The 27,984-nt window shown below is 34.7% G+C and overlaps 3 protein-coding genes across 7 annotated transcripts in view; 2 read left to right on the top strand and 1 right to left on the bottom strand.

Moving 5' to 3' along the window:
* Positions 1-7,282, top strand: part of LOC108732552 (protein KIAA0100) — a 13,720-nt gene extending 6,438 nt beyond the window's left edge. Inside the window, exons 15-33 of the mRNA XM_025976054.1 lie at positions 757-760; positions 820-984; positions 1,066-1,266; positions 1,409-1,602; positions 1,927-2,278; positions 2,361-2,725; positions 2,850-2,969; positions 3,116-3,329; positions 3,614-3,823; positions 4,020-4,219; positions 4,342-4,551; positions 4,763-5,038; positions 5,092-5,321; positions 5,383-5,530; positions 5,781-5,874; positions 5,994-6,181; positions 6,377-6,589; positions 6,656-6,760; positions 6,826-7,282. Coding sequence (XP_025831839.1) covers positions 757-760; positions 820-984; positions 1,066-1,266; positions 1,409-1,602; positions 1,927-2,278; positions 2,361-2,725; positions 2,850-2,969; positions 3,116-3,329; positions 3,614-3,823; positions 4,020-4,219; positions 4,342-4,551; positions 4,763-5,038; positions 5,092-5,321; positions 5,383-5,530; positions 5,781-5,874; positions 5,994-6,181; positions 6,377-6,589; positions 6,656-6,760; positions 6,826-6,879 — 3,543 coding nt within the window. The 3' untranslated portion in view covers positions 6,880-7,282. The remainder of the gene's footprint in view (positions 1-756; positions 761-819; positions 985-1,065; positions 1,267-1,408; positions 1,603-1,926; positions 2,279-2,360; positions 2,726-2,849; positions 2,970-3,115; positions 3,330-3,613; positions 3,824-4,019; positions 4,220-4,341; positions 4,552-4,762; positions 5,039-5,091; positions 5,322-5,382; positions 5,531-5,780; positions 5,875-5,993; positions 6,182-6,376; positions 6,590-6,655; positions 6,761-6,825) is intronic.
* A 35-nt stretch (positions 7,283-7,317) lies between these two features.
* On the bottom strand, positions 7,318-9,380 carry LOC108732595 (39S ribosomal protein L50, mitochondrial). Its single transcript, XM_018463477.2, has 4 exons — positions 9,289-9,380; positions 8,994-9,097; positions 7,719-8,041; positions 7,318-7,528 (listed from the first exon to the last, which is right to left on the bottom strand). Exons 1-4 carry the CDS (start codon positions 9,346-9,348, stop codon positions 7,404-7,406), a joined length of 612 nt encoding a protein of 203 aa, XP_018318979.1. The 5' UTR covers positions 9,349-9,380; the 3' UTR covers positions 7,318-7,403.
* Positions 9,381-9,647: 267 nt separating this feature from the next.
* LOC108732592 (mediator of RNA polymerase II transcription subunit 13) overlaps positions 9,648-27,984 on the top strand; it is a 34,039-nt gene continuing 15,702 nt past the window's right edge. For 3 of the 5 annotated variants that reach the window (XM_018463468.2, XM_018463466.2, XM_018463465.2), the window contains exons 1-4: positions 9,648-9,742; positions 14,581-14,950; positions 27,288-27,462; positions 27,785-27,936. In XM_018463468.2, the coding sequence (XP_018318970.1) occupies positions 9,674-9,742; positions 14,581-14,950; positions 27,288-27,462; positions 27,785-27,936 (766 nt within the window). In that variant the 5' untranslated portion in view covers positions 9,648-9,673. Of the gene's footprint in view, positions 9,743-14,580; positions 14,951-22,995; positions 23,093-24,793; positions 24,828-27,287; positions 27,463-27,784; positions 27,937-27,984 lie in introns of those variants that run through there. The other 2 variants (XM_018463469.2, XM_018463467.2) reach the window with 2 other exon arrangements.

Below are 27,984 nucleotides of genomic sequence, written 5' to 3'. Positions count from 1 at the left end.
TTACTGTAATCTATAATAATAAAAAAAAGCTACCTTTTAGAGTTCATATGGTCATTTATATAATTTTAAGACAAATTTTTCATTTGAGCGTAATAGAAAGAACATTATACAGGCAACCTTATATACACCAATGTAAATCGAATTGCGTATATTTTCTTGGAAACCTCTCTTTTATGCTAATTGACAATTGGAAATAGTTTAATGCAAACAAAACTAGTAATCAAAAAGTTTGAGTGTTTTTTTCTTACCCTCTCTTCATTTGAATTCCTATTTGGGGCTGCTGTAACCTTATAGAGAACGTAAAGAAATAGGAAAAGCATGAACTTCTTTTTGAACATTTTTATATGGCGATGTATCAATTGTTAGAACAACTGATGCTGTGTCATGAATTGATTCAATAAAAACTTAAAATTATTCGAAATGGTTGAAATTGTATCATAAAGGAAGTACATGCAGTAATTTGTTTAATCTAAATTTCAGGGTTAAAACAATTTTTATTATTGTATAGCAGTTTCGTGATTTTTCAACATTAATTTCTTATCTTATTATAAATCGGTTAAATCATTAATGTTAATTATTGGTCTGATTTAATATGTTTTAATGAGATGAATTTTACAAAAATATAGCTTTTGCCTTCATATTCTGCTTGTAATGTTTTTTTTTTAAGTAATTATTTTAGGATGTCAAAATATACAGGGTGTAACTTTATAATTTTTTTAATTTATTGCATAAACACTAAGGACAATTCATTTTAAGAACAGTTTCGTTTAATTATTCTTAAATATAATAAACTTCACTAACTTGGCTTCTTATTTTTAGCTAAAAGAGATGTAGAAGTATTTTTGGGCGAACCGTGGGGCTCCACAACAATCGAAAGGAGTATGCTTCCCCAAAAATTCTATCATGATTTTTACTGTTCCGCTGAATCGTTTAGTTACGCCTTTGGCCCGTGTTGGGAACCAGTAATAGCACAATGTAATTTAAGTAAGTTCTTGAACTTTTAGGATTACAAAAAAAATAATATACTAATAAACTACTTGGTCTTTGAAAATGTTTTTTTTGTAGCATTTGAAAAAATTCAACCCATATCAAAAGACCCATCACCACCATTGCCATTCTGGGATAAGATGCGTCTTCTGTTACATGGTCGTTTAACGATGGAAGTTCAACAGCTAACGATATTACTTCACGCTTCCTTAGATCCTTATAACACCACCGAAGAAATGGAGTTAACATGGAACAAAGTTGTAATGGACTGGCTTAATGGTATGAAATATTTTAGAACTTGATATCTCGTTAAATAAAGAAGGATATTAAGTAGACAGTTGTTAGAGTGATTATCGATTTGTTTGATTTATAATTAACATTTTTAACTATGATAATAATTAGTTAAATGTATTTTTTCTAGCCAAATTTCTGTTCAAAGGAGACTTGAACATTTTTGTGAGAACCGCTTCGAAGTACGATGATTGCCAGCTGGTACACTTACCGAGTCTTAAATTGGTCATCAATATTCAATGGGTGTGTTTGGGGGATCCCAACGACCACCATAACGTTATACAGTGCGCTCCAGATAAAATACCAGAATATTCCAGTAATCAAGTAAGTTAATCGCAAAATTAACTGTAATAATCACATATTTATAATGAACTTTTCTTCAGAGACATAAAANAAACAGTCTTTTTTTGAATAAAATAATTTTTTTTATATTTTAAAAGTTAATTATTTTAGTGATTTTAAAGTAGTCCTTTTGGAATAAGGACAATACTGTCAACCAATAGTTTTGTTGAGTCAAAAAATTAGAATAATGTTCTTTTTATTCCTTAATTATGTATTAACAAAGGGGGGATCATTGGTTTTGCTGATTTCTTTAGATTCCATTCAAACAAATTCTGTTTTTTCTTCTAAATGTCTTCTTCCGCTAAGGTTCATGATTCGTTCCGTGCATTCCGTTCCCAAAACGTTAACTTGAGCATATCTCTTGAAACAAAACCCTCGTCGACCCAGTCTCCGACGAACAGTTGCCCTGTTGTGTCCCTTTACGGGAGCACATTGCGATGGATAGAAAATTTGAAGTTAATCCTCTCAGGTGTGACTAGACCGACTCGAAGGGGGCGCATATTCAACAACATCAGACCGAGAAAAGTACAACTTAGTCGACATTACAAGAAAGTCCACCTACAAGTCGGTTTACACAAGTTCCAAGTATGTTATTGGATGTCATTCGCTATGCAAAAAGGCTTTGAACTCTTAGGTGGCAGGTTGTCTTCAAGTTCTGGTAAGTACCACTACGTTTTCGGATCTTTAAATAATAAGTAATTAAATAGTTTTTAATTTTTCGATATTGTTTTTAATCTTAGAGCATACATTGTCTTTGGTTCCAATCGACGACGGTCTTAAGCATCGTCCGAAGGCCGAATGGTCCATAGTTTACATGAATTCCGAACTCAATGATACAGAAATATGGTTGAAAAGTGCGCTTCAAGAAGATCCCGAAAAAGAAGCGATCTCTTTAAGGCAACCGGTAGAAAAGTGCTTTTGTCTTTCGGTAGCGAAAGTGTCTTACGGTCGCGAGACTGTTTTGCCCAAGTGTGAACCCTCTGCAAAGGAAAGAAATAAAGAAGCGCCCACGCACAAATTGGTTGTGTATGATCTGAGAGGAGCGTGGACTAAAAGTAACAGGAACGTGGCTTTTGCACTTTTTGATACTTTCATGAAGACTAAGGTAAATACTCAGTAAATTATTTAATTAAACATTGAAATCTAAGAAGTAAATGTAAATAAATTGTTCACAAAGCTTAAGTCGACACCATATGTTATTGAAGTTTAATAATCTTTTTCTCCTGTAGCGAATGAAAAAGAATTTATCCACTGACGCCATCAAAAGTATAAGAAAAGAAAACAATTCTACTCCATTGAAACGTCGGAGCACTGATTCAGGGAGTGCCCCATCGAATTCACAATTACCAGTTCGTACACATTACTAACTTTTAGAACTTTTAATTTATATAAGTATCTTTCTGGATGTGCTGTTTTTTGCCTCAAAATATGTTTTAAGAAGCGTTATATTTAAATTTATTTGATTGCTAATTATGTAACAAAATATCTCTTTTAGTCTCTGCCGTCAACGTCGACTTTAGAAGATGCGCCTTCTCCCAGTACCAAATTGCAATCAGGCAATGCTGCAAACATGTTAAAACAACTTATCGCCGAAGCTGATAACAAGAATGTAGTCTTTAGTGATGATTTGTCGTCGGCAACCAGACAGCAGCAGTTACAAGGGCGACAGGCATGCCAAGAGGATGACGTATTGCACATGAACTGGCTCAGTAAGTCATTGTTAAGCTTTCCTGCATGTAACAGAAAAACATTTTATACAAATGTGTTCCTGCACCCTTTAATTACAATACTACTGAAAATTACAGAGTTTGCAAGAAAACTGTTTCTGTTTGATTCTAATTTTAGTAGAATCTGACCCTTAATTTTTACATATTTACATGATTACATACTGTAGTGATAATGTCATTTGCTTTAATGTAAATTAATTCTTAAAAAATAAGCAACACAAATGACTAACTTAGTGAAGGTATGTTACTAACGTATTGTTTTCTAGTTTCACTAGTTAATGCACAAGTGCTTCTTCGTGGATGTGAAACGAAAGGCTATGTGATCTTAAGTGCCGCAAATGCTCAGATTTTACAAAAAATCCACCGTCCCGTCTGGAAAGATAGAACATTAGTATCTAAGACAACTTGGGTGGGTCTGTTGGAGTGTCTGCAGTATTATGCGACTGTGAATGCCGGACAAAACGATTCCATTAATGGTAAGTAAATTTTTATTGCTTATTTATAATAATATTCAATTCAATTTAATTTATTGTACAGCATACAAATTGTAATATATAAGAATACATATTATTTTTCATAGTTTTTTATCTTCCAAGTTCATTAACTTTTTCTTCATTTTTCATTTCTTTTTAACCTTAGAATATGTAATATATTTTTACTTCAGAGAATNAGAGAGTCAAAGGACACGTTTGGCGCCACTGCCCCGTTATAACAGGCAAACTCTCTACGGCACGGCAGCTAAGGCACGAACGATGGCATCGTTTGTTACTTACATGTTGGTATTATGGTGTTCGGTGGGTGACGATGATGCCCTGTCGATCGCTGTTTCTCCGGTAACTCGAGGAATCGTGGGGTTTACCAGCCACCTACGCGTTAGTCACATTGCAACCCACTGACTTGCTGTATACAAAACAGGTGTAAAGGAAAAAGTGGAACGGTTTTAATTCTATTTTCAAACAATAAACACGAAAACTAAACGATACATTTTCAGTAGGATTGTGTTTTTTTTATTCGTATTGTTTCGAGATGTAAATGTGAATTTTTCTACGTGGGTTATGGGGACATTAGTGTCGATCCTGAAGAGTTTGGTGAGGTGCCACCCCCGCCCCAGGAAGACGTAGGCCTCTGGGATCACCGGCAAACCCCCGCAGACGCATTTACACTCATGCATCACGACTTAGACGTTTGCACCAATTCCTTGCAGGTAAATAAATTAGAATGATTATCTGCACTATTATATAAAGCGATTTGTTCATGTGTAAGGGTTAATCTGTTTATATTTTATTTTGATAGAAATAATTTTTCAATTTTAAATCTCAATATTTGTAAATCAAATGCTATATGGCGTGCTCATGAGATCTAATAACTCATATCGTTGTCATATACTTATACACTTCTACTTCTTAATATTTCAGTATGCCATGTTGTTGGACATCGTAAACAACTTGTTACTGTACGTAGAACCTCATAGGAAGGAAGCCCTGGAACGTCTTGCACGTATGAGGTTCCAGCTTCAGTTACATAGTATGGAAGACCAAAGGAGACCTATTCAGAGTTTACAAAATCAAGTTCGATCGACAATAAGCAAGCTGCGAAGACTTGAAAAAGAAACTTATTTAATTAATAAAGCTTCGCAAGAAGAACCGAACAATGTAGAACTTCTTCAGGAAATTGAGAAATTGGAGAATCTAGTGAGTTCTTTTAAAGTGCTGACGTGGTAGTAAATATTAATGAATGTCTGCAGGTATACGAATGCAAAGACGTACTGAATGCCCAAAGCGAAGAGTTAGATATGATGATTTCTTGTTACAAAGAGTCACAACTGCTAGCCAATAGTCGATTGGCAACCACAAGAAATAACAAACCCCTGACCGTTGTGAGGGCCAACGAAATCTTCTTCAAGCATGCCCAGTGGAGACTTACAGAGGCTGACGGGCAGATTGGAATTGCTGATTTGGTATTAAGTAACTTTTTGTAAGTAGGAAGTTGAAAAAACTAGTTTACCCTTTCAGGCTATAAATGCTATATGTTGTAGGTATACAAAAATATCAAAAAGTGATGACTCAGTCGAGCATTTATTAGAATTGGGGTACCTAAGAATGACTAATTTATTACCAAATCAGCCCTATAAAGAAGTACTCGTCCCAACTGAAATTCAAAGTAATATGCCTGTTGAAAATAAGGTATGCTTATCTATCATTTAATACTACTCAAGACACTACATATACGATAATAGCAAAATGCTCGCCTCCAACAACTCTAACTACCAGTTTTCCCGCACATTTTTTTAATGAACGCCAAATAAGGAGACCTTTAATTTAATATATGGTACATGTACCTGCGAACTGCCACCTATGCAAACATTACTTAAAAATTTATATTAAGTATATAGTCGAGAGCATTATTATTATTATTAAAAATAATTTTTTATAGAGGGTCGTCAGGGTGTTTTGTAGAGAGAAGCCACCGGTAGGTGGCATTTCAGTTAAGGAACATTTTGAAATAAATGTAGTACCATTTACAATTGGTAAGTAGATTTTGCATTATTATAAAAAATATCATTTTATGTTAGGCTGTAGGCTATTTGTTTAATTTATACAAATGCATTTTTTATAACATTTTTTAACTTATCGCTTTGTTTCGTAGGTATTACGAAAAAATTCTATAATACTATGTTGAAGTTCTGTTTCCCGGAAAAAGATCCGGAAAACATTGAAGGGGAAAGAGGAGATGATATTGACATGGAGGCAAGGGGTAAAAAGTACCGAAGTTCAGGAAGAGGCAAGAGAGATTCCAATTTTTACATTCCTATAGACGACGTAGAAAAAATGAAGGTACATAATACTACATTAGCTATCACATACATAGTGTATCCTGAAATAGAATTGTCTATTAAGTTTAAATGAAGGACAAACCTGACAATAAATAAAAAAACATTAATCATAAGTGATAATACGTTGTATATGATAAGGTTATTACTTTTGGTACAAAAGTGTATTGTTAGGTATTATGTGGTAATTTTTATACAGGAAAGAGCAGAAAAGAATAAACTGTTCATCTACATAAAAATACCTGAAGTGCCAGTTCGAGTGAGCTACAAAGGAACCAAAGAAAAAAATCTAGAAGATATCAGAGACTTCTCCTTAGTAATTCCCACTTTAGAATATCATAATGTTACTTGGACGTGGCTAGATTTGTTATTAGCAATGAAATCGGATACAAGGCGCGTTATTTTGTCCCAAGTAAGGCTTCAAAGCCGAAACTATATTAATATAATATTGTAACAAAAATATCTTTTCATTTTTAAGGCAATCAAACAAAAACTTACAATAAAAAGACACACAGGGTCTTCTGACGAGACCAACTTGCCACACGAAGAAGACAAGGCCAAAATCCTTTTTGGTGCACGACATGTACGTTTTTTCTTTGATTATCTTTTTTTTTTGCTTTCTTAATTATGTTTATTTTAATGTTACAGGCAACTGAAACCCGTAACTCTAAAAGAAGTGGGGTTTTTAAATTTGGCAAATAAACAAAGAGAACATAGTCGGTAAGATATTCCAAAATTCATTCATTAGTATTGTTTATTATTCGTTTTTTGTCATGATAATGAACTAGTCAATTTTTATATACTTACTGTTTCCCAATTTTTAACTGAATTGGATTAAAACTTTTTTTAATTCTTTTAAAATGTGCAGATTATAGTAGTCAGCACAAAAGTATTACTACAGTATTTTCTTCAATTGCTATAAATTTAATTGAGCTACTTAAAAACCTTCAGATGGAGCCAATTTTCCATTCTGTTATAAGTAGACACTACCTGACTTCCCCTTTTCCTTTTTAAAATGCATTTTAGTACATATGAAGTATCAAGTATTTTTAATTTTATTTATTTAAACTAGTTCTTGTTGTTATTATCGTTGTCGTTACCACTGATGTTTGTTTACGAAAGAAAAAATGAAACTACATATTTATATATGTGTGTGTATGAAACTTTAATAATTATTTATAGTTCTACAAGTATTTTCGTACAGCAGTTGTATGTTAATAAAATTTTCACGAATTGTATGGCCACGTTGTCCTTTGCACATGCCCTTTGTACTTGTCCTTATATTTCAAGCCAGTAACTATCGTCGAACTTCGATTAAACGCAGTCAAACCTTTAAACATTTTGTCGGTCTCTGAAAAATACAGCAAATGAAGAATTTCGTCGTAAAAAATACCTGATTTGAAGCACTTTAATAGTGATTTTTGCAGCTTTGGGTATTGACAAAGGCATAACTCCCATTTTTGCTAATCCAAAAGATTCAAATGAAAAGGGTAACTGCGTAAATTTACGTTAAACAATTAAATAAATGTAATTTTACAAACCTGGATGGAATCTGTGATATTCGTATTGAACATGAAGGTTCTTTGGTAATTCAATATTCTTTAGAGTGTCCAAAGGTGTCACTTTGTTTAACGGTGTACTATAAAATTTGACTACATCTTCTAAGGTTTCGATTTGATGCAACATTGAATTAGGAATGCTGTGTTGAAACTCGAGAAAACAAGAATTTAATACAGTGAAACGCTTATTTAAATCGTTTAGTTTGTATTTTAAGTCTGAAGAGCCTAAAGCACCTTGAAATATCTTTTCCAGTTTACTTTCAAGATCTTCTGGTGGTTGGTATTCTTTTTGAGAACGTAAAAACCTGAAAACAATGAAACTTTTGGATACGATTTCTAGAAAATGAAAAGGTCAGTTTATCTTTAAAATTTTAAAGTATCACTAAGAAATTTTTTTTCTGGAAAATTCATATTTTGAGGAGAAACCGAGAATAGGCACAATTAGAGAGCATTTCTTATTACATTTTAAGTAAAAAAATTTGTAATTTTAATAATAAATTACATAATTTTGCGTTTTACACTTACATGAAAAAATTTTGAAATATTACTGCAATTAATTGTAAATGTCATAGGTGAAAGTTTAGATCAGGATACGTGCAACATCGGCAAATTATAAATAGCACTGTTTACGAGAATATCAAATGGAGTTTTGTGGAACTGAAACTGAAGATGATACTTTAGANTGATCTTTTTCTTATTTAAAAATATATAAATTTATAGTAATTTTAACCAGTTATATGAAAAAAAGTTATTAATACTTTATGAATAATTAATTAACTTTCCTTTAAAGAAATAATAATCAAATGGTTTTTACCAACAAAGAAAAACAAAAACCTGAAAACTCGCGATATAATAATAATTACATTTTCAGTAAAACGCAATTATTGTAAAATTACATCGAAAGTACTACAGTATTCGATTTAGTTGCCTAGTAAATATGTTATGTAATGTGTGTTGCCTAAGAAAGTGATGGATAATTTAAAAAAATAAACATTAAATATTCCCAAAGGCTGCGAGTAATAAATTGTGGCAAATAAAAATGTTTAAAAATAAAAAGTGATAATATTTCTCGAGAAAATGCTCGATCGAATCGGAATTTTCAATTTTCATACAATACGCGCAGTATCAGATTTATCGACCCCGTCCGGTGGCTCCCCCTGCCGTGTAAAGTCGTTCTAATAAAACAAGCGAAAGCTGGTGATTGTTAATTTCCCCGCACAAGTGGCAGTTGATTGCGGTCTTAGATCGAGTACACACCCTTTAGCTGCCAAGGATTCCGCCGACGAGTCTATCTTAGGTCCTACTTTCCTGTCTATGCCCTTCTTTTTCTCGGCTTTTGTCGCATAAAACATCGGAAATACCTAGACATACAAAAAGAAAAACGGGAAAGTGCTTGTCGGTAGTTCGAAATTTCAAAGCAAGTGACAACTCGTGTGTAAGTAAATGTGAAAGTGCGTGCATGTCGTCGATACACAAATGATCACTTGAACTGTATAGTTTATTGTTAGTGTGTGAATGTGAAGAATGATGTTAAAAAAAGGGTTATATTTACGTTTCTAGTTGAAAAAGTTTGGCCTGTTTTCAAAACACCGTGTTTCACAAGCGCCGCCATGGTTTCTACTTATATGCGGACGCTACATGTTACGACGTAACGTAATGACGCCACTCGTTTGTGAAGGATTTAATGCGAAGTTGTTGCGCTAGGGACGTATGCGATTTCTGTGTTCGGACTGTGAAACTGTAAAATGCCTCGGTCTTCTACCGATTGGAAGCGCTGAATTAGTGTGGCTTGTTGTTTCCTATCCGCCATTTTGCAGTCGCGATAGAAAGGCAAAAATCTTAATAAATGTACATGTTAGAGTCGCGTTTTTTGTGATTTCGGCGTGAAGTGCGTGTTTCAAGTGTCGTGAAACCAAATTCTTAAACATGGATCAACGATGACGCATCAAAATTTTCAAACTAACGGAGCTAGCTTGGAGGATTGCCACACAAATTTCTTTGCCTTGGTAAGTAAGCAAACATTAGAAAAGTGTAGCATGTTCCGAATGTGTGTCACGGCACATACAAGTGCCGCATTCTTTCGCTTCCTCTCATTGTAAATAAGAATACTTTCTTCTATCGTTTGTTACGTTTTATAACCTTGAAAGTATGACAAAGTTTTCCGAATATCTATTCTTACTTATTATTCATTTTCAAATAGTAAACAATGCAAAAGTAATTTTGTGTATCATTTTTCCTTGCAATAATTCCAGTTACACCTGAATTGTTCATGAATTCTCTCGTAATATTCCACAGATTCAAGATTATGAAATTTTGACTGTTTTTCGCCTGTAGTGCTATCACGTTTGAGATAAACGTGATTAAGATTTTCGTAGTAGGAAGCCAGCTTTGACTCGTTGTTTTTAAGCTGTACGTTGTATGTTGTATTAAATAAGAGGGAACTTGCTTGTTGGACATACCTAAAGACATTTTCCTGTTAATTTTTAGGTTAACTTTAGTTTTTACTCAAGTCCATTCTCGTGTGAACGAACTGTCTAACTGTGCTGTGTTGCCAGATGTCGGCGTAACGGTCTTGATATCCTAACGTTAGCCTTCCATGGATATCTAGATCTTACGCCCGTTTTGTTTTCGGTTACAAGTCTAGAATGAATCCCTTACGAAGCATTTTGAGACATTAATAATTTGCGAGGTTTTTACTGTTTTTCTCCTTTCTCATAATAGGTACTTAGTTGTACCACTGCTATGTTGTTTATGTTTACTAAGACGTTATCTTTGATAGGAAATAACGCACGATAATTGAAAGGTCGTTGAGTAGGTGATAGGTGATGTTTTTTCTAATATAAAATTGACGTTTATATATTTACCATTCAAAAATGCGTTCTTTAAAAAAAAAGATACCACAAAATAAAACATTCCAAGTTAGATAAACTGTTTCAATTGTTTCGGTTTTTATGTTTCTTTCATATTTACGGGACTGTTTTTTAATGCTCTATTAAGAAAGTGAGAGGTATTCGCCAGTGGCGTGCCAATGGTACTTTAACGTTACGCAGTAAATTTAATGATACATGTATTTTATAAAAAAAAAGTACTGGTCTGTAGAATGCTTCTTTGGACGCAATTGCTGTTTTATTTATTATATAATTAAAAGTATTTATATAAATTGCCCAATGTAAATATCGTATATAGGTACCTATTTATTCATGTAACGGAGTTTACAAATTATAACAACCTAGTAACCCAGTTATTTGCATATGAAGTTAGTAATTGGATTGCAAAAACAGTACTTAAAAAACTGGCTGTATTTCTCAATATTCGAAATACGTATATAAATATTTTTGCATTAAAACAATATTGTCAAAATAAGTAAAGTAGTTTATTTGCACCTATTACATGTTATGTTCATTTCGGTTACTTATCTTATCTTAGCTTAGTTATATGTTACATTAGATAGATTACATGTGAGGTAGGCAGATAAGGTTTCTCTGATCTGCAGTCAGATAATTTGCCTAGCATTTTTGTTATTTAATATTTATTGCAGCGTATTCAAGTGATGCAACAACTAATACCAGTCTCATAAATTTAGTCTTTTATCGTTATCTTTAAAAAGCTAATACCGTTAATAAAACAAAAAGAATTAATACCTAATAAGACATTGTTATTATTTTGTTTCTTTATTGTTACAATCGACCAAATAAGTATTGAAAGATAACCAATCGAAGAATTAAATAAATAATTAATTTATATTTTCCTTCATTTAAAAAAAAAAATAAGTAATTACGTAGAATATTTACGAAATATATAAAGGTAAGGTTCACATTAAAAAGAAATTCTCGTCGATACTTGAAAAATGAGATTTAATAATACTACGAAAACATCTGTTTAGGTACAAATATGTTTATGTTTGTATGTATAACTTTACCGTCTGCGGTTAGCGTTCTTAGATATAGATATATGCGTGTATACGTGAGATTACGCGCTCATGTGTACAATACTTGCAGCATGGTGTTATCTTTCCTCGTGGAACAGCTGCACTTGTGTCACCGACTGTACTCATAATGACCGCAACGTTGCCACATCGCTAACAAATTATTTGAAAATGTATTTTTTTTTTTATTAAGTATTTTTGAAACTACTGGACCTAATATTTGAAACAATTTGGGAGTAACACCTTAAGTACCTATAATTTTTGGTCTTACAGACTTTTAGAAATTAATTTTTTTTTAAGGGGTAAGTACCTATTTGGTGAGGTAAAATACGGAAGCCCTCGGCGCGCCAGACATTGGCTGATTTTAAATAATGTAGTATGGCTAGATAACCTTGAAAATATTCTACATAGTGACGTCAGATTGTCGCGTCGGTATGTGAAGCAGAGGATGTAATAATTAGCAATAGGTAGCTAATATTATTTGTTATTATTAAAAAAAAAATCACCTTTCACCTTTGATGACAAATCTGTATCAAAGTAAGCGCCTGCTATGAAAAAAAAAATATTGTTTGGCACAGTGATTATGCGTGCTTTTCCAAATTAATTTTTAACATCTAGATTTAGAGGATGGGTGTAACTCAACACATGTTATCGATATTTTTATAGACGGATCGGACCAATTGAAACCAAAACAGTTCCAAAAATACTTTAATCGAAAAACGTCGTACTTTACACATACTAATACATATAGGTACTACGTTACCTAACTGTTGCATTTTAAATATTTTTAAGGTTTATCAATTTATCATAATAAATATTGTAACAGTTGCAATAAAAATGTACAGTAGTCAACATAAAATATGGTTTGTATACATTAAAACTACGTGAAAACTCTTTCTAATTTTATTGTAAGTAAATACGTGTTTATGTAGGGTATTGTGTAAATTTATTTTATTATTTAACTCTGCTGTGCGGAGAAACTTCACCTAAAATAATTACTGTTATAATGTGGTTGTTCCTTCGTAATGCCCTTGATGTAAATGGTAAAATTAACTTATTACTTTTTATTAGTCGCAAAAAATACATCAATTTCCATTCATGCGAAAAGCATCACCTACAACTACACTACAAAACGTTGTTGCCACAAAACACAAGTAGTGTGATCGAAAATGAAAATACAGGGAGATGTTTTTGAAGAATCTATATATTATTAAAAATATGTTGTGAAAGATCTTTGTTGCATGACCTTTAAAACGATAGTCACGTAGCATTATGTATGAAATATTATTTTTGATGTCTTGGTTTGTATCCTCGCCCCCCTCAACGCTGTAAAAATTTTCATAACATAAATTCGTGTACGTATTTGATATTCCTGTTTATATTAAAAAAGGTTTTTACTTACTTAAAGTAAAATAAAGTATTTGTTTATATGGTAGGTAGGGCCTTATTTTTTGTCCGATTAAGGATTATTTAAATTTAAATCTTTTACTAAAAAGACGCGAGGTTTTATGATTTTGGCTTATTGCGATTCTGCGGATTTTCAAATCTGTTTTGATTTTATATTATTGGCGTAGAATAAGACGATCGCCACGTCTTCGAGCCGTCCCTGTCCCATGAAGGACGGAATGGCGAGAACATGCGAAACAAATTAATAACGGATTATGATCTATCGAACGTCGTCCCAGTGGCGTAGACATTATTATTTCACCGGCGTACATACACAAAGATAACGTATTTGGCAACATTGCTACATTTTTTTTTTTTTTTATTATGCTTATCTAAGTTGACTCGCGTGTTTTAGATATTTACAAGTAAAAGAACAATAGCTACAAAATCCATGTATTTTGTTTTGTTTTGTTGTTGTGTTCATATCACGTCAGTGCAGTTATTATCTTCTCAATTTTAACCGAATGTGTACTTATTGTTTTTCATTGTTGTATGTATTAGTTTAAGGTAGCAAGTAATCAAAAAAAAAACTAAAAAACAAATTAGGCATCTTTATTGTTATGTTATACACATATTTATGAAAAACTACCTGATAAATTATGTGTTGTTTTGAACTTGGTCAAATAACTTCAACAAAGTTTACAATTAGGCATTTATTCTTTTTGTTAGATTTGCTAGAATTTATTGAGTAAAAATCGGATTTGTATCGGTATTAAAAACAGCTTAAAGTAGCTCAAATTTATTAACCTACTAATTGAGATTCTTAGTAATGTTAAATGTAATCTTTTTCTCTTATTTACTTCTATGTATTTTTTTATTATTTTTTTGTTCGTACTCTGATGCTGTTTTTTTCTAAAGAAATCTACTTTCACTTCAAGACATCTAGAAAATTAACAGTGGATATTGTATGCGTATTCTTTGCGAGTGTGTGTCTGTTCACGTATTACGTTACGAAACTTGTGTTAGTTAATTGCATATAACTGATTAATTAATAATAATACATAACAATTTTATGTTATATTGGCTGCATTGTGTTATAGTGTGTAATTATACAGAGCATTTCTAGGAAATAATACCTACTAATAATGATAGGTAATAATAATAATGACCAACGGTGAAATGATGCTGGGTACCTCTGCACTTCTTTTTTATCAAGTTTTTAACGATTTGAATTGACTGTATACATCTGTAAATTGGATTTGTTTCGTCTACTGTTTGGGTCATTTTCGGAAGGCGATGATAGGTTAGGTTAAATTATGGCGGGATATTTTTTTATTTTTTTAATGCTGGGCTCAAATCCTTGGGTCTATAGATTAGAAACGTTGCATAGGCTTTCCTATAACACAAACGAGTAGTAACGAAAATCCGCATGGACGAAACAGCTAATTACATATGCATCGTTGTTCATCATTACATGCGGATCCATTACAAGCGAACTTTACTGTATTTAATGTGTTTTCTCTTTCGTTACAGACTGAGCTCTCCGGTATAAAATGGCGTAAGTTGGTGTGGAGTGACGGAGGTGGCGGCGGTGGTTTGTGCTCGTCTTCGGCGACCGGGGCGTCCTCGGCCCCCCTCGACGACCCGGTTCTTCGGAGTTACGCGCGCTGTCTCGCGGCCGATATCCTGTGCGTGTGGCGTCGCGTTCCTTCGCCTCGCGGTTGCGGTACCGACAACCTGCTCGACTTTGTCGGGGCACCGGCCCCCCCGACGCAACCGCCACCCATAGCCGCGACGCATCCACCACCTCTCAGCCTGGCAGCCGCCAAAGAACTCTGGATCTTTTGGTACGGCGAAGAACCTGACCTGGGCGATCTTGTCACACCTGAACTACTAGCGCAAGGTGAGTCTTTTGTCTCTCTCTCTCTCTGTATTAGTTGTCTATTGTAGGATTTGAAATTTTTTGAATCGTTCTGGAAGATTCGGAAGTACAGTACAATTTCGATAATCCGAACTAATTATTGCGAAGGATTATTCGGATTATGAAGGAGCAGTCGTCTGTTAGACACAGATATTCATACATAAACTTTTTTTTAAACAAATCTGGAACAAAGAAAAAGCTCTCCGACAGTCGCTTCTCGAGCGAGGTGACGTCACACGCTTGCGCTGTACGAACTTGTTCGGACTATCAAGGTTCGTTCGGATTATCGAGGTTGTATTGCATTCCGAATGTGAAAAGAATCCAAGTATCGCGACGCGTTTCGACCAGAGACATGGAGAAATCATTTGCGGCATACACGATGTATAATATACATTTGTATGTATTTACAGCGTCGCGACGCCTCTCACATTGTCTATAGCCCTCGACGGAATCGTAAAATATCTGTACGTTAGTATAAGGCCCTGAGTATGAAAAATATTAGGAGGTATCTTTATAGCTTGACGAGGGAAATCTTCGTCCCCGAAAAGCAATCAAGGTAATGGAACGGTCGATCGATAAGGCGTTTTACGCTAATTATACTTATATAACAAATTAAGGGAAGAAACTACCCTGCGTGTGTCGCAAACGAACGGTAACAGTGACCACGTTGTCTCTGTATCTTATCGTTAGACTTACGTTAGTAAAAATATAGACTAGGTTTTTAAAATCAATGTAGCTACTTACATATTGTAGTTTATTTCATATAAACTCCGATATTGGCTAATGTCGAGATTAGCCAGCTATTTTCTTCTATTTCTTAACTAATTCATGTTGTAGTTGCTGTCCATACAGAAATAGAATTAATATATTTTTGAACATTAACCGGTTAATGTTGAAACTAACTACCGTTTCTATCTTATTAATATAGAATTAAATAAAACAGACAAATAGTACCGACTCCAAAAATGAAAACCCAAAGTGAGGTATCAAAATTAAATACATTCGCGTAATAGCTGGTTAATACACGTTCGTTACATTTTATTTTCACCTTCGCGTTAGGTGAAGTCAATATGTTAATATTATATTTAAGTCCGAATCAACGTGTAAGGAGTCCAAATTTCGAACTTTAACCGTAACATACACATTTTTTATCAGATTTGAAGTGGGGTATTCAATTTTACTGTCTTTTAGTTTGCTGAAGTGTTTTTGAAATAAAATCAATAACCGTATGGCCTTTGGAAATACGTTAGTAGATGCCTATGTGTATGTATAGAAAAACAATGACAGTGTCATATTCACGAATACTTAGTTACTGAGAAATGGATGAATGATTTACGGCGACAAAACGGAAGACAACTCGCGAATAGGTCAAAAGATGGTACGCATTTAGATAAGCAGAAGGAGGCAACGTTTGCTTGACGTGCGATATCCATATTCTACCAACACCAACACCACCGCCACCACGGTGCGGGTTGTACACGTATTGATCAAGAGTGCGACGAACGCTCTCACAGGCAGCAGGCTGAGAGAAAACGCCACCCGCCACCCCGACGGCGACGATGATAGCGAGGCAGCAGGCGGGTTGGCACAGTCCGTGGGCGCGGGGGGTTGACCGTTCGCGATGACTGACGTGTTGGGGTTAACCCTAACCGGGAGAAGAGATTTTCGCGCGAACGGAAAAAAAAACAGATTTCGATTTGTAGAACCCCATTGTGTATACGGTAGGCGGGTAGGTTTTTACGCGCCTGGGCGATTTAGGTTTGCGTCTATATGTACGTTCAGAGTAGGGCTTATTTTCTCTTAACGAAAAGTATAGGTAAGGCAAAATTTTCATCTGTCAGAAAAAAAACGTAATTTGGAGAACGTGTGGAATATATTTTTTCGACCACGACTTTCTGAAAATATCTCCTACATCCCCCTCAAACTGTTCTAAACTAACCGGAGTCTCAATTTTTTTTTCATAAGTATTGACGTCCCTAGAAAAGAAGACTGCTAGTATTTGTATGAATTTTCTACTCCAGGTCGTGTTTTTCAAAAGTTGATGCCCGCTCTATGATGATTGTATCTACCAAATACAATATCCCTATGTTCGGTTATCAACTCGCCACTAATGTATGTTGACAATTAAAAATTTATTGTCTACCCGGTTTATTTGAACAGGGTAGAAAAGACCTGGACACTTATCTATGTATATTGTATACATACATATGTTTTCCTCAACTATATTGGTATAGATTGAAGGGATTGATTTTTTTTAATAATGATAGGAAAATACATTGGTGACGAATTGAGTATCGAACACAGAAATATTCTATTATATGCAATCAATACGACGTGGTATACAGAAATTCGTACAAATACCTTTTGAAGTGAATAATTTTTGGGTCACCTGTATACCGAATGAAGTTTTTTTATGAAGAGTTTGTTATCTATGACGAACTAGAAAACTAATAAAAATAATCGAAAATAGTACTGAAAAGGCCAGACAATTCTGTAATATTTTGAGTTATCAAATAGTAGAAACAAATTGCCATACGTCTATTTCGTATGACCTGTCAAGCAGCCTAATAACTGTGTACTGCTATAAATTTTACCAGGGACCAATTATTCGTATTTTTTTATTGTTTTATTTACTCCGTCTCGTCGTATTATTGTTATATTGTGACAAAAAGCGTCGTAATTCTCGCTTAATTTGATTCATCCATCATTGTGCCTCCCGCATCTCACGACCGATCATATTCTCAACAGCGCAAAAAAATAACCGTCCAAGGTGGCCGCTACTTACTACCGCCACATAAATACACACGATCGCAATAAAAGTATGTAGGCATTTGTTGCTCGCCCGTGCGCAGACGCGTTATCGTCGAATTCTCGATCCGCGCGATAACAACCGATACACGATGATAATAAAAACGCAACCGAAATAAAACGGCGGCGAAGCGGGAATTGCTTTACGTCATTATGACGTAACGCGTGACGTCGACCGTACAGTAAGGAGAAGCCAGGCGATCTCTGCCGCTGCTGTTGGTTGGCGCACTCATTGTTGTCCGCTGAGGATCTAAGTGGGCTACCGTTGTTGTTGCTCTCTTGTCGCTCGCCCACAAACGCGACGTTGCCAGCTGTTCCCAAATTGAAAGTATGTTACCCATTACAGGGTTTTTATGGGTTTTTAAGGACCGTAACAATAAAAGCGGCATCTTTACGTGTTGCTAATCGCTCAAAGTAGCTACTATTAAAGTCGTGCGTATTCAGAACGTAGTGTATTTATTTTACGCACATTAAAGGAAAATAAATACATACTTACCTATGTATTCGCTTGTTTTTTTTTTTGTCAGAAAGAGGGGTAGATTTATTAAGAAATAATTTAATTGCGTTATTATCTTGCGGCAGCTGGCAATGTTAATATTAATAGCGATAAAAGGTATAACAAAAGGCGGCAGGTGGCAATACGAATCACTAAGCGTTACAATAAACTTATTTTTAGTAAAAGGTAAACAAACAAAAGTTTACATGAAATGAAATGCAAAGATAAATTGCAAGGTCATTTGGAAAACTACCTGTCCGGCAAATTTTTTTCGAAACTATCACGGAATACTGCCGATTTCTTGTTACCTATAATACGACATAAAAAGAATACCGACAAAAAACTACGTAATTTCTGTGTTCTGTTAATATTTTGCCTTACCTGTATAAGCACTTATGTTTATATCGACTGTTTTTTCGCATTTTTGAATTTCTTTTTGAGATTAAAGGCTATTGATTTAAATCATATTTAAATAAGAAGTACGTAAGGGTCAAAATTCTAAACTACAGTAAATGTTACACTTTTTAGGGAAGTCGTTTATTTTAAAAAAAAAATTTACACTATCCAATGCAAAATTTATTTTCCTTTGATTTATTACCCTTCACGACACTGTACGTCACTGGTCATTAATTCCTGTAAGAAACTTCTAGTTGGCATTTTTATATGAATTTCATTATCGTACCATTTTAATTTAATAAAAAATAAATAGATACGGAGCTGGGTATTATTTTTGGTAAAGTATAGGGTCGCCTTAAGTTCGTATATGGGGGGCGGCGCCCATTTTACACACACAGCATGTGGGTAGATTTTAGGTTTACACATCACATACGTATGTAGTTGTACCTACTTGTAACATAAAGACGTGAAGAGGGTTTATAAAATGCCGAATTTCCAAAAATAAAACGATCGATTCTTGTCCAAACTAAAAATAACTTGGCAACGTTGCACACAAGGCGTAAATATCCGATAATTAAAAAATGTGTGTATGTACTTATGTACACGCGTAAGAAGTTATACGATATTCCTTTGGTCTAACAATACAAAAATAAAAAGCATAATCTAATTAAAATAAAGTTTATTTATATGTTTCGTTAAATTATTTCCACATAATTAAAGTAACTTCAAAAAAATGGAAATCATATTAGTAAATATACAATTTATACATTAGGAAAATTAATTAAATTACGTCCATTAGTTGATCTTTTTGTGATTCAGCGGTCATGTGAGTCTTAAAGAGGTTACGATATAGCATTTATGACGCTGAGTGTACCTAAGTTTTTCATGTTAATTTTTTGTTCCGGTGCGCGCGCGTCGTGAAAATTCGCTCTCATCATTTTTCCATAACGCACCGAAATAGGTATAAATTCAAAAATTATAAACACCTTGTCTAGTTATAAATTAATTTTATTTAAATAATTGTATAATCCAAAATTATCATTTAAAATAATAATATTTTTTCAATTATCGTTTTCTTGCAAGCTTGTATTTATTTTTTGATTCAGTATCGCATTGGCGGCGAGTTAAATTTAACATGTTACATACGTTAACTATAGGCATAGGTACCTAATAAGTGTTTAGTTATTCACCACCAATGAATTTTATCTCTACCTGTACATTTTTTTGTGTACCTTATACATAAGTAACCCGTTTTTCTTGATCGTCTCGTGTCTAGTGTCGGACCGGTCACTACTTTTAACAATAAGTCAGCTCGTTCGTTGTTCGTGTTTTAAGTTAAACTTAACTTTGTCTTGTGTAGTTTTATCTTTCTTGCTTGTGTGACTGTCCAAGCAACTGACACACTTGTGCCGTATTTTGTCCGATTTGACTCGAATCCAAGCTAAGTACAAACACTCGGCGTGTGCAGGTGTAAAATCGTCGTTAGACCAAAACTTGCAACGCGTAAACTTTGCACTGTTGCCAACCGACTTCACTCATTTATCAGAAATATACAATTACAAAAATAATTGTAAATCGCCTCTTAATAGTCTAGTTATTATCACATAAAACTTAACGGCTAATGATAGTATTGTAATAACCAACGTTAAAATAATTTGTAACTGCTTTTGGATATTTTGATTGTCTTTGGCAACGTTGTTTTGCAGCGATTACCAAGGTCTTATATGTTGTGTGATTGCCGCCACGGTTGCGGCTAGTCGTTGGTGCTTCTATTTCCGTTACACCAATCCCGACCGCGAATTGTCAACGACCATTAACGAGAGCGGACGTGAATAGCCGATTAGTCGCGATAGACAACGATGATTATCAGTAAGTCGGCTGTCACAAACACGTGCGCGTGACATCGTTGCCAGATGTAAGTATTTACTGAAGAACTTGACTAACGAGGGTCTAAAAGCTGCACGGTTTTAGTGCAGCGAGTACTCCTGTATTTTACACCCCTCAAGGACCTAAGTCGCGTCGTTTTCCGTGAACTGACTCCCCTTCCGAGAATTTTAAACATCCGGCAGTTGTTGAATAGAAAAAGAAAGAAGGACGAGGAGGAAGGTATATTTCTTATTAGTGGGGTGTTTGTTCAGGGATTGCTTTGAGCTAAAGAATGTCTTACAGGTCCATTAAAAAAAAATACCTACTAACCAAAATGAATTTTACGTACAGAATTGTTTGTATCATTTTTATGAATAGAAGGGTGGCTAATTAACATTAACGTTAATGTCAATGAATTTATATTTATTCTCATTATTAATAATAGTTTGAAGCAGAGTAAGCCTAGGGTATGCCTTAAAAAGAAAAATTAAATCTAGTATCTATAATTGCAACTGCGATATAGACAGTTGAATAACGAGTAGACGGCATTTTTTCTGTGCACTACTGTACATGCGTCTTTGCACCGAACTATTCTAGAGAGTGTATAAACGGCCGTTAGCTTTGGTAAGATTTCACCAGGTTCATCAACCTGCGGCTCGAGAACGTCGCCGTCGAAGAACACACTACACCACCATCATCGACATCGCATAGCTGACTTACTTGGTCGGGCGTCGCTGCCGTCCTCTAAGTACCTTTAGTGTGCGTTTTTGTGTAATATGTAGTCATATACAAGGTGGACCGGTAAAAATCGTTTTCCTATTTGCTGCGCCCGGTTTACTGGCTTACTGGACGAAAAAAAAAACCGATCCATTAATTAATCACAATTTGGCTGTGCCTGTCGTGCACGTTTCATATGTCACACGTAGTACGTAACAAACAAAATCTATCTTTCGATTGTCGTCGGATGGGGTAGGTAACAATATACAGACGATTACGTACCTATATTAGAAACTGAAAACACAATAACAATATTTAATTCTACAGTTGTAGGTAGCAACTTTTAGTTCATTTAAACGTTTTGTCGTTATTTTTGCCTGTGACTATACATATGTATTCTGAATTCCCCTACCGTGTATTATTATAGGTAGATAGCTGTGGTTTTTTAAACGAGATAATAGAAAGCTATTTATCGTTAGATGTCTGTAATACATATAGTCCTTGAAAACATAAAGCAGGTTGTTAATAAATAATTAGCTAGTACATAAAATAAATAATACTTTTGCAGGTATCTACGGATTATCGAAGTTTATTTAATACACTTTCCCTTTATTAAATTTATTACAAATTAAATAATCAGAATTGACGAATAAACTAACAGTCTATATGTATGTATATATTGACTAATTAAAATCAAACTTTTCAAAGTAAAAAATCTAATGAAATACTCAAATAATCAATTAAAGTAAGTACGAGTAAAGTATTATTGAAGGGTCTTGTTGATCACCCTGTATAGGTACGTTAATTCAGATTTTTAATTGTCTACCTAGTTGTTCGATTATTTATTAATTTCATCCTGTAATCACGCCTAAAACGTAGAAATTGTGTCAAGTTATGGACGGCTAATTTCATTTCGAAAGTGGGTCGTATACTATTTTGAACACATTTCTGTTTTGTTTGGGTATACATACATCAACTACATACCGGTTTTGCTTAAGAAAAATTTTTGTCGTATCTAATACTGTTTTCATTACTTTTTAAATGATACATTAAAAACGAAAGACAAAGAAGCATTGCTATCATTCGGCAAGCACCCTGATTTACGCGCAATTGTTAAATAGAAGATGTTCTTCGTTAATTTTGTCGCGCACTGTATGTCGTGCTATCGTTTATTAGGAGTGCATTCCAAATTCCAGCGTATGCAAACTGCATAGTGTGTGCTGCGCTGCCCACAACAAGCCTCCTCGCGCACTTAACATACACATTTACACACATGTCAAATACCGACCGATTTCTCTGTCCGTGTTCGTATATCGGGCGAATCGTTTGCCAAAGAGAGAGAGAGAGAGAGAGAGAGAGAGAGACGGAACTATCGATGTGTAATAAGTGTTGTTGTGACAAAAAGTGAGATCGAGATATATGTTTGTACGCTTCGCGCGACGTCACGCGGTCGGTCGTCCCGCTGTCGGCAGTTGTCGTTGGAAGGCCCACGTGCTGTTGGCGCGATGTTGTCATGGTTACGATTATTCGTGGCGCCTGTACGCACGGCGCATGATGATCGTGGCGTTGCCAAACGTCCCATCGTTATTTTAAAATTGGTGATGTTTTAGAAATTGTAAATTTTTGAGGTGAGAGGTATATAATACAATATGCAATTGGTTAAATAGTATTTATGAATTGCAATTTCGTTGTAGGTTTCGGTTATATTGTTTATTTGACATTATGAACATTTATTGAATTGCGTTTGTAATTAATGCTTGGAGACTTTCGTATGACTGTAATAGTTGAGATAAAAATATCATCTGATCGACCGCATTCAATTTCAAAAACGCAGAACACACGTATGTATATTCAGAGTATTTGTATCGATTTTTATAGTTAAATCCAAAAATAGTGTGGGCTAATGATAGTATTGTAATAACCAACGTTAAAATAATTTGTAACTGCTTTTAGATATTTTGATTGTCTTTGGCAACGCTGTTTTGCAGCGATTACCAAGGTCTTATATGTTGTGTGATTGCCGCCACGGTTGCGGCTAGTCGTTGGTGCTTCTATTTCCGTTACACCAATCCCGACCGCGAATTGTCAACGACCATTAACGAGAGCGGACGTGAATAGCCGATTAGTCGCGATAGACAACGATGATTATCAGTAAGTCGGCTGTCACAAACACGTGCGCGTGACATCGTTGCCAGATGTAAGTATTTACTGAAGAACTTGACTAACGAGGGTCTAAAAGCTGCACGGTTTTAGTGCAGCGAGTACTCCTGTATTTTACACCCCTCAAGGACCTAAGTCGCGTCGTTTTCCGTGAACTGACTCCCCTTCCGAGAATTTTAAACATCCGGCAGTTGTTGAATAGAAAAAGAAAGAAGGACGAGGAGGAAGGTATATTTCTTATTAGTGGGGTGTTTGTTCAGGGATTGCTTTGAGCTAAAGAATGTCTTACAGGTCNCACTTTGAATACATCAAATTTAGTGGATATTCTTTAAAAATTCTGATTAAATAATAACATTTTAGATATCAAAAGTGGGACTGTGAACATTTCCACCTTTTAATTACACGTTCTAGAACGTTCTAGTATTAGGGGAGATGATGCAACAATGATTTCATCTTTTGCTTAAAAATGTTAAATGAAATTTCTTCTTGCAATTTTCAACAGAAACGTGATGCTTTTGGTTTTGGTCATGGTAATGGTAAAACCGAGCTTTGGGCTGGAATCACAAAAATTTGTCATTATTTTGATCAGTTACTGTAGATACCGGATCGTGTTGTAAGTGCGGGTAAAGTAGATGAAATTATTACCTAATCTTAAAGCCCCACAAGCAAAACGGCTGCTATACAGGAGCGACAGGACCGATCCTTGTCGTCACTGCGTCGGGTCGCTACCACAGCCGGCTTACGCGGCACTACAAGAGGCATTAAACCCATTATCGGACCCATCGTTGCCAAGTTTATTCGGAAATTTCTCATTTTAATACGTTTAAAATTAGACACATGTAATACAATAGGAGATATCCGCAGAAGAAGGAATTGGGCACAAATCTAAAATTGTACAATGACGGTTAGAGGGTGGAAATTACTTTAGCCCTGAAAATAAAAGTTATCACTGTAATTTGATTCTACTATTAACCATTCATTTTAAATTTACTAATTTGGTAATTTGTACATACAAATCAAATCTTAAATTTTTTTGGATTTGGATTTGAATTTATTTTTATATTAAATTATTTACGTTTAGAATCGTCATAGTAGTTGTAATCTGTTATGAATCACCCCGTATACACGAGTGGCGAGTAACGCCGACAAAGAAATGTGTAATTTCTATGTCCCGTGAATGTTTTGCCTTACCTGTATATGAAAACAATATAACAATGGGTTTTGCAAACGAAAGAAACAAATGCAATTGTATCATAAATCTGACGTTTAACACCTTTAGTAAATATTTACTTTCTCGAAAGTGTTTACCAATTGTCACAAAGCGACAAACGCGTCTTGTTCTTGTACCAACCTTACACACATACAAACACAGTGATGAAGGTGTATATTGTGAGAATATGTGCTTGTGTAGTGTAGGTAGGCTAGAGAAACACCTTGCTTGTTAAAATTCATTCACACTTACGCACTGCACAACACTGTTTAATATCCATTCATTCATTCATAAATTTATGTACATCCATTCGCCTCTTCTGATTAATTTAGCAATAGGTGAGGGTGTGTAGTAATTTATCGGTAAATTAAGTTTTTTATATTCGCATTTGCATGTTTTATGATAGGCAGAAAAAAAATGTTAAATCTCTTTAAAATTTAACACTCAGATTAATGATGATGAAAGAAAGCTCACAAAATTGTAGGTGGTTATATGTTTATATGCAATATTTGATTTGAAATAGGTGGGTACAGATAGATAGAGTTTTGTGTGTGTGTTTATACGTTGACATTGTATTGTAAATGCATATCTAATTTGCAAGGTCATTGTAAATTACTATTCGTTTTTATTCAGGACAACTATGTACAGTGGGAGGCATAATTTATTACCGTCTGCTTGTGTCATAATACCTATTGCAGTACATAACGAGATATATTACCTACATAAGTATATTGAAGTTTTTTGTTTTATTTCGTTCATGTTGCGATTGAGTGTTTTGTTTTTAAGAAAAAACTTAAAGAACTTTCATTATTTCTCTCCCGTATTATTAGATATTTCCTTGTTTTTAAGAAGAATGAAAATAGTTATTTTTTTTCCATCTTATTAGTATGTAGTTGATTTTGTTTTTAATAGTAATAACACACATTTATTGTTACCTAATAAGTTTGGTACACCAGTGAATGTGCCTGTTTTAGTAATTGCGTAATGCTACGAAAGGAAAAGTTATGAAATAAGTTAACAAAATTAAAAACGAAGTTATTTTATCCTGCATCACGGTAATTTTTTATGACTTGTAGTCAGTGGAATTTAAATCTGATGGAAAATTCTGCGTTTGAGTTGCTAATTTTCTCTATACACAGATAGTATTTATTAACCAATTAATTTCGGCGCTTATTAACCGAATGGGAAATTCCGTTTTCACCACCGATACATACATACAGATACACATACGTGCGTACATGATACGCACGTAATAAGTAAGTATGTACAAGACACCGGTACAAACAATACATTTCCTTGCGACGTATCCGTTGTTTTTGTGATGTTGCCATTTAGGACCTTGCTTACTTATTGACACACCGCTGCTGTTGTCCTTCACGTGTTTCGCCGCCTAAGCGTGGCCCGTGGCGTCGTGGGGTTAGCAATGTTAGCATCGATTTACTTATTTTGCGACGGCGTCGTTGCCATATCGTATCAAAATTTTCTCATGCGCAAAAATATATTGAAACGTAATTAATAATCGAAACAGTAGTAGCGATTTATGCAGAGCTTAGGGGTTCCTTGGAAATAGTCCAGGGTTCCACGACTCACTTACATTAATTATTATTCATACTATAATGTCGCTGTTGCAAATATTTTGGAGTTAAAATTAGTCTATTACTAAATAGATATTGTAAAAAGCAATAAATATGGATAATATATATCGAATTACAGATACCGAACGACATTTTTGATGAGGCGCGGAGTCCTAGGTGCTCGCGTGTTAAACTTTATCATGTTTTTCTCAATAATAACAATGTTTACATTACGTCACAGTCGTAAATGGTGTCGTTAAAACTGTACATTTGTTTGTAAGCACGTGGAATGCGATAATTAAAAATTAATAATGCAAACCTCATGTAATGCAACATAAAAGGCCAGTGGCGTTTCGTATTGGTTTGTAAAACGAGGGGTAATTTTAATTACTGAACTGTACATATCTTAAATTAGAAGTTATTTGTATAATATACAGTCGGGAACGTTCTAGTATTAGGGGAGATGATGCAACAATGATTTCATCCAGTCGCCGCCCCCGTCACCGGTTCCTGTTCCACCTTTTAATTACACGTTCTAGAACGTTCTAGTATTAGGGGAGATGATGCAACAATGATTTCATCTTTTGCTTAAAAATGTTAAATGAAATTTCTTCTTGCAATTTTCAACAGAAACGTGATGCTTTTGGTTTTGGTCATGGTAATGGTAAAACCGAGCTTTGGGCTGGAATCACAAAAATTTGTCATTATTTTGATCAGTTACTGTAGATACCGGATCGTGTTGTAAGTGCGGGTAAAGTAGATGAAATTATTACCTAATCTTAAAGCCCCACAAGCAAAACGGCTGCTATACAGGAGCGACAGGACCGATCCTTGTCGTCACTGCGTCGGGTCGCTACCACAGCCGGCTTACGCGGCACTACAAGAGGCATTAAACCCATTATCGGACCCATCGTTGCCAAGTTTATTCGGAAATTTCTCATTTTAATACGTTTAAAATTAGACACATGTAATACAATAGGAGATATCCGCAGAAGAAGGAATTGGGCACAAATCTAAAATTGTACAATGACNTACTGATAGGGGTGAAGAGCCTAGTATTAATAATAATAATTTTTCTTTTTTTTTTTACAGAAGGTGACCAGGGCTCTTGGGAAAGTGGGCTTTCGTACGAGTGTAGATCGTTACTTTTTAAAGCCCTTCACAACTTAATAGAACGGTGTTTGTTATCGAGGGACTTTGTTCGCATAGGAAAGTGGTTTGTTCAACCTCACGAAGGGGGAAGTAAAAGCACCGAAGCTTCTTCCAGGTTAGTAACATGAATAATTCATTTTATTCTTCTATTTAAAGTGACCAAGAATACTAGAAATAGGAGTGATAACTACATACATGGTTATGTTTAATGTACTGCGCGAGCCGTAAAAACGTCACCATGTTGTACTTAGTCGTCCGCTGCGCATTAAGTTTGTGCGCATTTTGTTTACGTTTTGGTATTTGACAGCTGAAAATACCGAACTTGTTAATGATGCTTTTTAAACCCATTCGCTTATGTTATTGCTCCTTTATCTAGTTTTTTCTTTTGTTATTTTAAAATTCAGTTTTTTTAATTGTTGTTCTTTTGGGTTTTTCAGCAGTTCGACCCATCTCTCTTTCTCGTTTGCCTTCTTTGTTCATGGGGAGAGCACAGTGTGTGCAAGTGTCGACGTACGTCAACATCCTGCGGTACGAAAACTCACTCGATGGCACTTGCAACAGGCCCAGGCGTCCAGTCAAGGACTTCAAGGTAGCGGATTTTTTTTTTGTATATATTTTTTTAATTAATAATCGTATT

The sequence above is a fragment of the Agrilus planipennis genome, unplaced genomic scaffold (assembly GCF_000699045.2).
Source record: "Agrilus planipennis isolate EAB-ADULT unplaced genomic scaffold, Apla_2.0 scaffold71, whole genome shotgun sequence".
In the NCBI taxonomy this organism is placed as follows: domain Eukaryota; kingdom Metazoa; phylum Arthropoda; class Insecta; order Coleoptera; family Buprestidae; genus Agrilus; species Agrilus planipennis.
Note: the sequence above shows the minus strand (reverse complement) of the source record. Positions and strands in the feature narration are given on the sequence as shown.